This window comes from Girardinichthys multiradiatus, chromosome 5 (genome assembly GCF_021462225.1).
Source record: "Girardinichthys multiradiatus isolate DD_20200921_A chromosome 5, DD_fGirMul_XY1, whole genome shotgun sequence".
NCBI lineage: Eukaryota > Metazoa > Chordata > Actinopteri > Cyprinodontiformes > Goodeidae > Girardinichthys > Girardinichthys multiradiatus.
Genome location: NC_061798.1, coordinates 49,062,373 through 49,077,059, shown reverse-complemented (window position 1 = coordinate 49,077,059; position 14,687 = coordinate 49,062,373). Strand labels below are relative to the sequence as shown.

At 42.6% G+C, this 14,687-nt stretch overlaps 1 protein-coding gene across 1 annotated transcript in view; it reads left to right on the top strand.

Moving 5' to 3' along the window:
• The window catches only part of slc24a3 (solute carrier family 24 member 3), a 67,985-nt gene extending 54,806 nt beyond the window's left edge, over positions 1–13,179 (top strand). The window contains exons 8-17 of the mRNA XM_047366949.1: positions 34–59; positions 140–193; positions 276–409; positions 3,333–3,493; positions 3,754–4,018; positions 5,302–5,468; positions 6,558–6,672; positions 6,755–6,867; positions 6,992–7,057; positions 10,108–13,179. Of these exons, the coding sequence (XP_047222905.1) occupies positions 34–59; positions 140–193; positions 276–409; positions 3,333–3,493; positions 3,754–4,018; positions 5,302–5,468; positions 6,558–6,672; positions 6,755–6,867; positions 6,992–7,057; positions 10,108–10,260 (1,254 nt within the window). The 3' untranslated portion in view covers positions 10,261–13,179. The remainder of the gene's footprint in view (positions 1–33; positions 60–139; positions 194–275; positions 410–3,332; positions 3,494–3,753; positions 4,019–5,301; positions 5,469–6,557; positions 6,673–6,754; positions 6,868–6,991; positions 7,058–10,107) is intronic.
• Positions 13,180–14,687: the final 1,508 nt, after the last annotated feature.

Sequence of the window (14,687 nt, the reverse complement as noted above, 5' to 3'; positions counted from 1 at the left end):
TCGTATTGTTGTCCCTTTGTCCTTCCGCCTTAGTTCATCTATGATGAGAAGGTGTGCTGGTGCGTATGATATTCGCTGTACAACCAGAGTTACATGTACAGACTGTTTGTACATTTCTGAATAACTCTTGTGTTTGCAGGTGGGAATCTCTTGTCCTGATCCTCATGTATGCTGTCTACATCCTCATCATGAAGTGAGGGTCATTAAAACTGCAGAAGTTCTGTCAGTCTGTTTTGCTTTGTGAAAGTAAATATTGGATCATAAATCATTCTTAGGTTCAATGGAAAGGCTCATCGGTATTTCAGCCAAAGAAAGAAGGGCTCCGGGAACCTGGCTAACGGGCTTACGGGAAGCACGGATCTGGAGGATAATGTCTCATATGATGCGACTGCAGTTCTGCTGAAGAAAGGTACCAGAGTTACAGTGATCTGCACCAACTTTTTCCTGTAAAACTTGATATAACTTCCCTGTAATTCTTAGGATTGAGACTTTTGACTATTCCAAAACCTTTATCTGTGTCATGTATAGTATAGTAAACAATAATGCTGATACTGTTTACTAAATATGCAAATTTACAAAACAATATGATGTTGTAAGTGCTTTAAGTAATATCCTACCTGTATGTAGGATCGGCCTGCTAAAAAGTAAAATAATCAAACTGACTTGATTGCCTAAATATCAGTAAGTGTCAATATTTAAGCTCCATAAACCAGAATCAGCTTTATTGGCCAAACAAGGAGTTTGGCTTCGGTTTCACTTTGCTCTCTATGAAGACATTTTAAATATAAATAAATAAGAAGGTAAATAAAACATTTTTTGTAAATATGTATATATAGAATGTTTTTATTAAAAAGACAGACAAGGTTGAATTAGTGTAAAATGCCTGGTATGGATCTGATCACTCCAAGAACACTGTCAAGTGCTCACCAGGGAAACAACCTGGGGAAGAATCTGTCTCTGTGGCGGCTGGTTTTAGCAGACAGCGCTCTGTAGCGCCACCTGAAGGTAAAACAGTTTGCATGCAGAGTGTGTGGGGTCTGCAGAGATTTTAGCTGCCGTTTTCCTGACCCTAAACCTGTATAAGTCCTGGATGGAAGGAAGGTCAGCCCTGATGATTCTCTCTGCAGACCTGATTGTTCATTGCAGTCTGGACCTGTCCTGTTTTGTGGATGATCCAAACCACACTGAGATGGACGAAGACAGGACAGACTGAATGATGGCAGTGGAGAAGATGACCAGCAGCTCCTGTGGAAGGCTGTACTTCTTAAGTTGCTGCAGGAATTACAGTCTCTGCTGGGCCTTCTTCCTCGCATGGAGCGATGTTAGGACCACCTCAGGTCCCAAGAAAGGATGGTTCCAAGGAACTGGAAGTAATCCATAGTCGACATGGTGTTGTTGCAGATGGTGAGGGGAGGCAGTGTGGGAGGTGTTCTCTGGAAGTCCACCATCATCTCTGCAGTCTTGAGGGAGTTAAGCTCAATACAATGCTGGTTTAGACCTCACCAGTGGACCAGCCGATCCCGCTCTTGTCTGCATGCAGACTCGTCAAGTCCTGGATCAGATCAACAACAGTGGTGTCATCTGCAAACTTCAGGAGTTTCACAGACGGCTCCGCTGAGGTATAGTCAATTGTGTACAGAAAGATGAGAAGTGTGGAGAGAACACACTCCTGGGAGCGCCGGTGCAGATGGTTCTTGTGCGGGAGAAGATGCTTCCCAGCTTCACCTGCTGCTGCCGGTCAGTCAGGAAGCTGGTGATTTACTTACTGGTGGAGGCCGGCACTGTGAACTGGGTGAGCCCCTGAAGTACAAGCTGAAGTACACAAACAGGATCCTGGCGTACGTCCCTGGGTGGTTGAGGTGATCCAAGATGAAGTCTAGTCCCAGGTTGACTGCATCCTTGGCTGACCTACAGCAGGGAGTCTGTGATGTCTTTCAGTTGGTTCAACAACAGTCGCTCAAAGGATTTAATGACCACAGATATCAGGGTGATAGGTCACTAGTCATTTAACCCAGTGATGGTTTGTTTCTTGAGGACGGGGATGATGGTGGTGAATTTGAAAAGCTCCACGCGTCCGCGGATACTCAGCAAAGCAGTCCGTTTTCTTCATTGGTGGCCTCCGTGGCAGAAAGGTAGAAACATTATGACGGACTGTCACTAGTCGACTGGTACAAAAACAAGGAGGAAAAATTGCGTCTCCTTGAAAACTCCGTGGTTTTTTTGGTTATGTGTTAAACTCACGTCTTCGATCGGTAAAGTTGAAAACTTACAAGCCTTCTTATTCCTGTAAGCTTAATTTGCTTAGTTTTCTCGTTGGCCAACGAGGAGAATGAATGAAATCCACTTGGGACTTCTTCTCCAGAGGGATGCGCTTCAGTTGCTGCTCCGGTTTCCAGCGTGAAAAGCAATGGTGGGCCGTCTGATACTGTGTTATATAGTTGACGGTGGCCTCAGAGCTGCGACGCCCCCGTCCTATCAGCCGTAGTGGCCACTGGGATTTGTAGTAGCGGACTGTCCTGGTATACAAAATGGCCGAAAACGCCGGAAGGCCTGGTGGCGTCCAGCAACGTGCAAATGGTCCAATATTCAGCAAAACATGGTCCAACTAAAGTAAAGATGTCACGGTGTGGTTTTGGGTCGGACCAAAGTGCAGACAAGAGATTGGCAGCCGCATCTTAGTTTATTCTCAAAGGTCAAAAATGTAACAAAACACTGCAGGTATGAATCAGAGTCAAAATCCCAAAACTTACAAAACACTGCAGGTACTCATGCCAAAACGTAGCATAGGTTTCCAAGCGAAGCATAAACAAAGCAGTCATGGTAGGGAAAGGGGTAGTGACGAACACGAGGAACCAGCAATGAACAGAGACACCAAACCAACTAATATACTGGGGAAAGACAAAGGCAGGTAATCAAGGGAACTGAGAACAGGTGCGACAAGGAGGCAGGGAAGCAGCAGGAACAGGTGAAACAAATACCAAACCATAACTAAACACAGAGATACTAAATAAGACTCCAAGGGTGAATAATAATAATAATAATAATAATACAAAAAATAATAAGAAAGCAACAACAAAAGAAACTAATAAACATGATGCCAAAAAGAAACTAGAAAACAACTAAACAAAAGTAAAACACAAAACCACAAACTAAGTCCACAAATGTCAAACCTGACAAAAGAAGATAATTCACAAATTAAAAACAATTAAGGATGTTGCCAATCTTTCCTTGTACGGTAAAACCAGTCAAAATCTGCTAAAGTGATATTTTACAAACTAGGTTTTATGTAGTGGAACTCCAGGAACAATTAGACGAACTTTGTTTCTTTGCAGCGAACTTCCACTGTACGCCGTCGGTGCTGATGGTCGACGAGCTGCTCTCTGCGTACCCCCACCAGCTGACTTTCTCCGAGGCCGGCATGCGGATCATGATCACCAGTCATTTCTCCCCTAGAACCCGTCTCACCATGGCCTCCCGTATGCTCATCAATGAGGTATGATCCAACATACCTAAACATACCAACAAATGCAAGATGATTACATTTCGAAACGTAGAATTTAGCTCATTGAGAGACTGTTTTATCTCCTGCAGTTAAGAATCAGTGCTGACAGCCTTACCATGATTAGAAGAGTGAGGAATGTTTTTCTTTTAGATTTTTCAAACATGTAAACTTAAAGTTAAATAAAAAAAGGAGAACATAGAAGCTGCCTTCTGTGCAGCATCCATATTTTGTTATCTGTGCTGATGTTCCAGAGACAGAGGCTTATCAATACCACAGAAACTCGGGTTAACTGCATCACCAACGGCGACTCAGACTCCACTGCCCGAGTTCTGGGGAGGCGGGTCTTGGAGAATGGGATGGGTGCAGCTGATCAAGGGTTCAATGGGCGGTGCAGCCTGCAGCGGCTGGAGTCGGGTAACGAGACAGAAAACGAGGACAACGAGAACAACGAGAATGACGAGGAAGGAGAGGCAGAAGAGGACAACGAAGGTCCTCTGGTGCCATTTAAAGTCCCAGGTACCACATTGCTTAATGTCTCCATCTGAACAGATATTACAGTACATCTACCGTGCAGATTAATGACAATCTGAATTCAGGTTTTTCAACCAGCATCTATCAAAGCACGAATAAACAAGGATCACAAACCACTTCTTTAAAAAGCACAACAAATTGTATTAAAACAAAAACAAAGCTTAACATCACTTATATTAAACTTATTAAAGTGGTCTTAAAGTAAATGTGTGTCTGTGAACGAGGGTAGGTGTGGATGATGTGGACCACATGTTGCATGTAAGTCCATGTGAGAGCAAATATCTGCATCAGTGTATATTTATTGAGGCTTAGTCCTGACTGGTTCTTGAGAAAGAGAACGGTTAATGTGTGTTAGTAGGCATGCAAGAACTTATCTTAACACAGCCACGACCACTCAAGAAACAAGAAAGATCAATAACATTTCAACGAAGTCAAGAACTCAGTGGGCGGTGTCAGCTGCAGAGGCTGCTGAAGACAGACCGTTGACCCAATTTAGGATGTTTATCCATTTTATTTAGGTATGCTAATGCTGTATGTCCAGTTAGTTTCTTTGTTACCAGTGTCAGCAGAGTTTGTCCCCCATGGTGCAAGATTGTTTTCTCTTAGTTAAAGACTGACTCTTTCTGTTGGGGTGTCTACAGTTTATCCTCTGGTTAGTTCTTTTCCTGGGGGGGTGGTCATTGGCTGAAAGGCACCGTACACCTTGGATAGGTCTCTGGTCCGTCACAGGACAACTCAGAAACACACAGGGCAAACTGAAAAAAAAAAAAAAAACTCATAAAAAGGGATAGAAAGCATTCAACTGTACGAACAGATTCAGAAAATCCCAAAAGGGAATCAAATAAATCACTTCAGTTCATGAAAGATTAAAACTGTAAATTTATAAGAATCCATTTGTTCTTCTTCTATGGCAGCAGATATAATCATAAAATACAAAGTTGCAGTCATCCTGGCAGAGAAAGCTGTTTAAAACTGGTTGTTACTTTGTCACAAAGCCTCAGTATGTGGTTTGGTACATGTTGGTGCCAGGATTTACTTGCTTTCTGTAGTTTTAAATCAAACACTCATTTACTTTGTTATGTTTGCCCTTTAGTCCGAGCAACTTCGAGCAACTTCTGTGGTTGATATTGTAAGACATAATTTTAAGTCTTTTAAAGCAAAGAAATCAAAGTCCATGCGGTAAGACGGCAGTTAAGAAACAGTTAAGAAACAAATTCCCCGTGATGCTGAAGGAATTTAAAATATCGAGTAACTTTGTTATCCTCCAGTGGGCATCTGCACCAAACTAAGGTGGCTGATCATGTGGCCGCTGTCCCTGCTCCTCTTCTTCACCATACCCAACTGTGCCAAGCGGCGCTGGGAACGGTGGTTTATGGTCTCCTTCTTCACTGCCACCATCTGGATCGCTGGCCTCTCATACATCATGGTCTGGATGGTAAGTTCAGTCTTACTTAACTGAAGGAAGACCATCATTATCTGCTTCACACTGGTTCAAATATATACATACACCATCACTATTGTACAGTTGGATGTCTCCTGATAGTTGCAGCTTCACATTCTGGAATAATTGTTACTGGATATTTGACCAATTTTACTCACAGAAATGATGAGTTTATTTAAATTAGTTGGCTTTCTGGCATAAACTCAGAATATTGCACAAAAATGTTTGACAGGGTTTGGCCAGGGCTTTGGGAAGGGCAGGCTTCTTTGAAATCCATTGCAAAAACAGTTATGATCTGTGCTTGGGATCATTGTCCCATTGAAACACCCAGTTATGTCCACGTTTTAACCATCATGCTTTTGATTTGAAGTGAAGTTGAAGAGTTTAGAAGTAGTGTGTTTCCTACATTATTCCATCTAATGCACCAGTTCCCTTGGCTGTAAAACAGTCCCACAGTATGATGCTGCCACTTCAGTGCTTCATGTCACTGTGGCTCAACAGCTCAATCTTTGTCTCACCTATACATACAATAGAACCTTTCTTCAGACATTTGGCTTCAAAAATTCAAAATTTCAAATTTCAGTAAATTTTCAAGGGTTTTGTTTTGAAGCAGGTGCATTTTTCTTGGCTGGCACCCTCCCAGTCCATGGCAATGTGAAACTTGCTGTGGACACAGGGGTTCCAGGTGTTTCCATTGTATGGCAGGCTTGAACCTTGGTGGTTATTGGGCTGTTCCTCAACATTCTAACCAATTTTCTTTAATGCTGAGGCATACAATGCGGGATAGATCATTAAAAACTTGATATAAGCTGTGTGTTCCAGCTAGAAAATGATCCCAAACACACATGAAAATGGTTTTCAAATGGACAAATTGGTGTTCTGCAGTGGCCTTGCCACAGTACCAATCTCAATCTTACAGAAATATGTGGACTATGCTTAAAACCATAGGTGTCAGCCTTTGTTGGTCCTTGCCAAGAAACCAGCTGTTTTTAAATTAACTCTACTGATTCTGCCAAGACTTTAGCTTCCACTTTATTTATCTCTAACAGTCAGGGCTCTGAGATGAAGTCTGTGTGGTTTCAGGTGACTGTGATTGGCTTTACTCTCGGTATTCCTGACGTCATCATGGGAATCACCTTCCTGGCGGCGGGCACCAGCGTCCCAGACTGCATGGCCAGCGTGATCGTGGCCCGGCAAGGTACAAACAGCTGCTGTTGAGGGAAATAACAGGAGCTGCTGCTCATCAGACATGCTTCATGGTGTTGCTTTCTCTGTTCCAGGTTTGGGAGACATGGCCATCTCGAACTCCATTGGCAGCAATGTGTTTGACATCCTGGTGGGTCTGGGTCTTCCATGGGCGCTGCAAACCCTCTGCATCGACTATGGCTCCAACGTGAGTGTTTCTGAGCCCGGAATCAACCCCTGATCTGTTCATAAGGGAGGAGATTAGATCAGAGAGAGTTTTCTTAAACATTTAAGCTCATTTAAACCAGTTTGTCTAACATCTGTCCCTTCAGATCCATCTTAACAGCAGAGGACTCATATTCTCTGTAGGAATTTTACTTGCCTCAGTATTCTTCACAGTAAGTTTATTTTTTTAATTTTTCGACATTATTTTAAGCGTGCATTCTCCTTTTTTCTGACTAGGCTACAAGTTTCTAATCTTTGCAGGAAATCTGTTGTTCTGGTCAGGCTTTAGCTAAGTTTTAGCCGTCAACATGAAGGTCAAGAAGAACAAAACCAAAAAGCCAAACTTCTTTACTAACAGGATGAGCCAAGATCAGTCAGGTGGATGTTTGCTACAACAATAAATGTATGAAAGATCCAATCCATCCAATTTTATTTATAAAGCCCTTTAAAAAGCCCTCAAAGGGAACAAATGCTGTTCGGGACAAATAGGAGTAACACTCATATATATAATAATAAAAACAAATAATTAAAAAAATAAAAACAAACAATTAAAATAAAGAAGCAAAAAACATGAAATCAACTAATTAAAAGGTAGAGAAAGCCATAGTAAAAAGATGAGTTTTAAGTGAAGATTTAAAAGCAGCTGTCTGATAGATAATGGGCGGTCATTCCATAACTTCCCAACACACCAAAAAACATCCTTGTGCCCGTTAGAGGTCGTGTGGCAGCATTTTAGCAAACGGGCGACAGCAGACTCCCTGATCCCGGCATGAAGGGCATTGCAGTAGTCAAGCCGAATAGTGACAAAGGCATGGACTACTATTTCAAAGAAATGCCATGAAAAAATTGGCCTTATCTTAGCCAGCTGCCTCAAATGAAAGAAACTGGACTTCACCACTGCCTTTATCTGACTGTTATCAAATTTTAGAGGACTGTAAATTTTAACTCCTAAATTTGCAATTGTTGGCTTTACAAAGCAGGCAAGTGAGCCAAGGTCAAAGGAAAGAGAGTTGGGAGAGTTGCTTGAAAAGTTTAAGGACATCCAAGTCCGGACCTCATCAAGACAGTCAAGTAAGCGCTGAACTGATGGGGTGTCCTTTCTGCTGAGAGGCAGGTACATTTGTGGGTCACCTGCATACCTGTGAAAAAGAATACTATGCTTCCTCAGAATAGAGCCGAGGGGAAGAAGGTAGAGAGAAAAGTGCGACTCTGCTGTGCAAAGTTTTAAAACCTGACATGTTGTTCTAAGAAGTCCATCAATTTATTATAAACTACTTTCTCAAGAACCTTTGAGATAAAAGGCAGTTTAGCAATGGGTCTAAAATTCACCAGCACAGCTGTATCCAAATCAGGTTTTTTGATCAATGGCTGCACCACAGCCTTTCTAAATGTTTCAGGGAAGATGCCAGAAGAAAAGCTGATGTTTAAAATTGCAAGGACAAATGATCCCAGCGTGAGGGAAGACCTCTTTGAAGAGACTAGGAGGAACCATGTCAGTGGGAGAACCTGAGGGTTTCATCTGACCAACAATCTTCTGCAGCCAGGATTAGGATACTGGCTAAAATTTATCAAAGGTGGCAGGGGCACAGGGGTCATATAAAGAGGGTATAATAGAGGCGCTTAGAGAAGCTACATATTAATAAAGAAATTAACAAAGTCTTCACAGACTACAGAAAAATCCTCAAAATGAGACTGAGGGACCTGAAGTACTCCTTGCCCAGTGAATATGTGGTCACTTGAAATATGTCAGATATCATCCAAAAATGTGACGAAGATGAAAGTTTTCAGATTGATTTTCAGTGAATTATTATTTTCAGTGAATTATTAACACATGTCAGACTTGGTCATGCATGTAAGTGGTGATGTCTGTGGGCACAAAGGATCTCCTGTAGTGGCCTGTGATGCAGCTACTGAAGAAGCCTCTGACTGAAGACACTGTTGTATTACAGTCTTGTAAAGAGGGTTGTCCATCCTTTCTTCATTTGATGAAGAATCCTTCATTGTACAATCGTCTCCAGAGGCCCCAGAACAGAACCAGCCTTCTTTCAGCTTGTTGAGCTTTTCTAAGCTCCACCCTCTGATGCTGCTACCTCAATAGATGATGGCAGGAGAGACTGCATTCTTTACAAGACTTATACAAGGTCTGCAACATTTTGCAGCAAACACTGAAGGACCTGAGCCTCTTCAAACAGTAAACTCTGCATTGTCCCTTCTTGTAGAGGTTCCAGTCGATTGTCTTGGTAACCACAGATGCATTAGTTGTCCTCAGCTACCTCCATGTTTTCTCCCATAATGGAAATAGTGTTTGACATACCCCTATTTCTCTTGAAATCTACAATCACCTGCTCTGTTTTGTTCACATCTAAAACAAGGTATTTGTTCCACCATGAAGCGCTCCACCAGCTCTCAGTACTCAGCCTGTTGTCCATCCCTGATACACCCAACAATGACAATGAAATGAAGATGACATGAAGAAAGCACACGATTATTTTATGCTGGAAAGAAAATCAAAGTGAGTACACAATGTTGATGGCAGCAATAGCTCCATCAGTTGCTCCAACCAGGGGAGAGACACAGCTAAACACAGAAGCACAGGGTCAGGAGTATTTTCTATAAGAACAAAAAAACAAGAGTATGCAAAGTTAATGCACACAAAAGCTTCATCAGTGGATCCGTTCAGAGAAGAGAGACCACTGACTATATATTCACTGGACCACGAGTACTTTCTATAGAAAGAAACAAATTTAGAAAGCACAACAGGAACATCAGCAAAAGCCTAAACGATGACTCCATCCAAGAGAGAAACACAAGGAGCACTGGGCCAGAAGTACTTTCCATCAGAACAAAAAACAAACAGCAATAGCTTCAACAGGAGTCCACCTGGAGAAGAGACACAACAAAACACAGATGCATTACTCTAGGTTCACCTTCTATGAAACAGAAAAACAAAGAGAGAGCCCAACCTTTTTGGGAGCAAAAAGCATTATACCTTACTATATCCTTAGTCTCATCCAGTCTTATCAGAGTGAGATGTTAACACAAATGTACGAAAACACAGACTACATCGATGCTCTCCAACAGCACAGTGTTAAACGTTATGGAAGATAAAAAGTGCAGAGGATGTAATTGGAGGAGTAAGAAAAGTCGCAAAGAAGTTTTTAATGTTTTATTTGGGGTTGGAATCATGTTTGGATCCCACAAGTCTGTCTCTCCTGTCCTGCAGGTTCTTGGTGTTCATCTGAACAAATGGACTCTGGACTGGCGACTGGGCCTAGCCTGCCTCATCATGTATGCTATCTTCCTGTGCTTCTCTGTTCTTATTGAGTTCAACGTCTTCATTTTCGTCAACCTCCCCATGTGCAGAGACATCCACTGACCTCCATCCTCCTCTGCCTCCTCCTCCTCCTCTTTATCATCGTACTCTGGCTTGTGGAGGGAGGAAAACTCACCCGGGTTCCAGTTTGTTGGCGCCCTGGAATGGAATCCGACCTTTTCTTTGTTTAGGGAACCACAGCTTTGTTTGAAACATCTTGGGTGAAACATGAAAGATAAAAGAAGACACAGAAGGTTTGGGTTTGTTTCTGGAACCGGATTGGAGGGTCAAAGATGGCGTCCCAGCGGCAGAGAGTGTTTCCAGTTGCGTCGGGAACCAAACCGTTTTGGCTGAAGTGAACCCAACTGTTTCAGCACGGACAGTTAGGCTTCTGCTAGCGAGCTAGCAGCTACTGTAACTGGGAGGAGAAGAGAGAGGAATCAGCGATTTTTAGCTGCTTTGTTTGCTACTCTTTGTAACAAGTTTGGGTATAAGCACAAGATTAAGGTATTTTTAAGTGAAATAGAGATTTCTCTGTATATATTTGATGATTATATAGGTGCATATTTTAACTGATGACATGGAGTCTATTCTGCACAATCAAAGGACCCCTATGAAATATTTAAGTCATATTTGGTGTTGCTTCAACATGTCCCCCATGCTCGGCACACACCAACATTGCATGCTGTTTGCCACAGCTGTCGCTTCGCACTGAGAGAGAATTTACATATTTAACACTATTAATATATAGGTTGTTTTCCTCCATATCCAAGTAGATGTACTTTTACCAAACCGACAAGTGAAAGGGACCTACTCCAGCACTGTCACTTTAATGTAGAGAGATATATTTCTGTTAACCTATCAAAGACTGGTCTACAGTTTTCTGGAAATGTGTACCTGCTGAAGGTAAAGTTCCCCGTAGACCTCCTGTTAGGCGTTTAGTTGCAGTTGTTTAAAACCAAAAAGTATTTTTAGAGTAATGGTCATAGATTGAGCGTGCGTGGATTAGAGGATGAGTGAGTGTGTGTGTGGGTGGATGCCACTGTTGCTGGGAAGACATCATCATAATTTATTTATGAATTAACTTATTGAAAGATTATGTCTGAATAGCAGTGTCAGTGCTCTCCGTGGTGTACAGTGAACTCTGAGGCTTGCTCTTTCCTCTACGATGCACTGCACCTAATTATAAACTACTGACTTGATGTTGTTTATATAGATCTCTATAATTTATAAGTCTTGTACAGTTTAGTTCAAACACATGAGACATTGTGGAACATTCTCCTCCTCCTCATGTTAAATTAGTGATGAATTGAGGCCATAAAAGATTCATTTGAGGAGAACAGGAAGTGATAACATGCCGACATTCGAGCTTTTACAACATATTATTCCTCTGCCGTCTCTTATATGTCTGGCTTTAATGCCGGAGGAGCTTTTCTTCTGCAAGAAAAGTTTCTGTCAGAAGTTAGGATACATTTTTAGGTTTTTCTGATTTATTGGAACTGTTTCTTTTCAGGGTGGGATGATTACTTATAATTAAACTGCAATGATTTTTAAAAAAGAAAAACCTGCCAGAGTTCATCTCCACATTATTGGTCAACATTTTATATTTAGGCTCAAATATATATAAACACCACCACTAATTGTTTAAATGTGAAACTGCACACCTTTGGCTGAGGGTGTATAGATCTGTTGCATCTCAGTGGTTCTCCTGCTACAATAAGGCAGACAGCAACCCCCCTGCAGAGGATAGTGAGGGGAGCTGAGATGATTGGAGTGTGCCTATGCTCTACTGCAGGAACATTGTCAGACACTCCTCACACCCTCTGCTTGAACTTTCTGAACTGCAAACAGTACCACAACATTAAAAGCAGAACCAGCAGACTGCTGCACAGCTTTCAGCCTGAGGCAGCTGTTATTTTCTATCTATTTAATAATTTCACACCAGAAAGAAACACTCTCTCATTTTGTTGTTTGTTGTAATTTTTTTTTTGTATACGATGAACTGCCAATAATAGAAATATAAGCCAATAAGCTGAATAACTTGTACTATTATAAAAATGTTTGATCTTTTGAGCCTGCAGTTGTTTAGAGAGAGCTTCCAAAATACTTTTTCTATAAATCTAGAGTTCTCTTCCCTAAAATCTCCACTGACTTCCTTTGAGTCTTTTAGTGTTTTTGCATGTTGTGCTGCCAGATAATTTCTATGATTAACTCTGACGATTAGGTCAATGTTTGTATACATTTGAGCCTGATTGGATAAGAAAAAATCCTCAATAAATTCAAATTTCAGCATTTAATATATGTTGTCTTCAAAGTCATTGCAGTTTTTTGTTGTTTAGCTGGTAAAAAAAACAGTTCAAGTAAATCATCACAGGCCTAAAAGTGTTATTAATGCCCATGATGGAACTTATTAATGCAGCTGTTTTGACATAATAAAACATAATAATTTTCCACAGTATAACTCTTGTTTCAGCATGTGTTTAAACTAAATATGGAAGTTTTTTGGTATTTATTTTTATAAGAGATTTAAACTGAGCGCATCTGATGATGTGCTGGTGCTCTCCTAGCAGCCACCAGAGGGTACTGTTGAGCATCCTTACACATTAAGTGAAGCGCTAGATTGGGTTTATTTTCCAACACAAAGACAAATACAGATTCTTTTGCATGCCTCTATAAATATTTAATTGTTTTGTGTACTTTCAATGCATTTCTAACACCAAGAAGGCACTGACTGCTTGGATTATGCTGTACATATCAGGGGAAACATGCTACTCTGAACTCAGACTGTTGAGTATTTTATGATGAGCTGTAAACAGTTTTCTTTAGTACGTAGATCTGCAGCAGTTAGTTCCCAGTTTATTATTGTTGTCTAAAGTCTTTTGAATTGTTTGTAAAAGCTCCATTTATGTTGATAATTGACCTCTGGGAAGAACCAGAAGGAGAAGAAAAATGTTCTCGCAATAAACTGACTTACATAAGCAAGAAGTGTCCAGTTTGTGTTAGACAGGTTAACTTGGACAGCAAACATAACAGACCAGACCAGATTTTCTTGCCTGTAATTCAACTGTGAAATTTAAAGCATAAGTGTTTATAGAACACTAGGAGAATGGCCTCCCCGATCTGAATCTGAGTGTTGTTTCATTATAGGACTTCTGCGCTAGTCACGGATTGTCCATAATGAACACCATGTTCAAGCATAAGAGTGTTCATCAGTGCACGTGGCACCGGGACACCCCAGGCAGGAGGTCAATGATCAACTTTGTTGTCGTGTCGTCACGTGAAGTTGTCGTGTCGTGAAGAGAGGGGTTGAGCTGTCCACTTATCAACACCTGGTGGTGAGTTGGATCCGCTGGAAGAGGAGACAAGCCGGACAGACTTGGCAGGCCCAAGCGCATAGTGAGGGTCTGTTGGAAACGTCGGACAGAGCCCTCGGCCAGAGATGTATTCAATTCCCACCTCCGGGAGAGCTTTGACCAGATTCCGGGGGATGTTGGAAACATAGAGTCCGAGTGGACCATCCACATCTATTGTCGATGCTGCTGCCTGTAGCTGTGGCCGTAAAGTCTGCGGTGCCTGTTGCAGCGGCAATCCCCGAACCCGGTGGTGGACACTGGCAGTAAGGGATGCTGTCAAGCTGCAGGAGTCCTGTTGGCTGTGGTTGACTTTTGGGACTCCTGAGGCGGCTGATAGGTACCGTGAGGCAAACAGTGCCGTGGCCAGGGCTGTGGCAGAGGCAAAAACTCAGGCCTGGGAGAAGTTCGGTGAGGCCATGGACTACCGGCTGGCCTTAAAGTGACTCTGACAAACCGTCCGGCGCCTCAGGAGTGGGAAGCAGTGATTGCCAACACTGTTTACAGTTGGGGTGGGAGCTGCTGACCTCAACTGGGGACATTATCGGGTGGTGGAAGGAGTACTGTGAGGATCTCCTCAATCTTGTCGTCACGCATTCCCTGGCGGAAGCAGAGGCTGGGGACTCGGGGTTGGGTTCATCACCCAGGCTGAAGTCACCAAGGTGGTTAAAAAGCTCCACTGTGGCAGGGCTTCGGGGATGGATGAGATCCGCCCTGAGTACCTCAAGTCTCTGGATGTTGTGGGGCTGTCATGGTTGACATGCCTCTTCAACATTGCGTGTTGGTCAGGGACAGTGCCTCTGGACTGGGAGACTGGGTTGGTGGTCCCCCTACATAAGAAGGGTGACCGGAGAGTGTGTTCCAACTATAGGGGGAACATACTCCTCAGCCTCCCTGGTAAGGCCTACGCCAGGGTATTGGAGAGGAGAGTTTGGTCGATAGTCGAACCTCGGCTTCAGGAGGAGCAGTGTGGTTTTCATCCTGGCCGTGGAAAACTGGAAAGGCTCTACACCCTCTGCAGGGCACTTGAGAGTTCATGGGAGTTGTCCCAACCAGTCCACATGTGTTTTATGGACCTGGAGAAGGCATTCGACTGTGTCCCTCCTTGTGCCCTGTGGGGGGTGCTCCAGGAGTATGGAG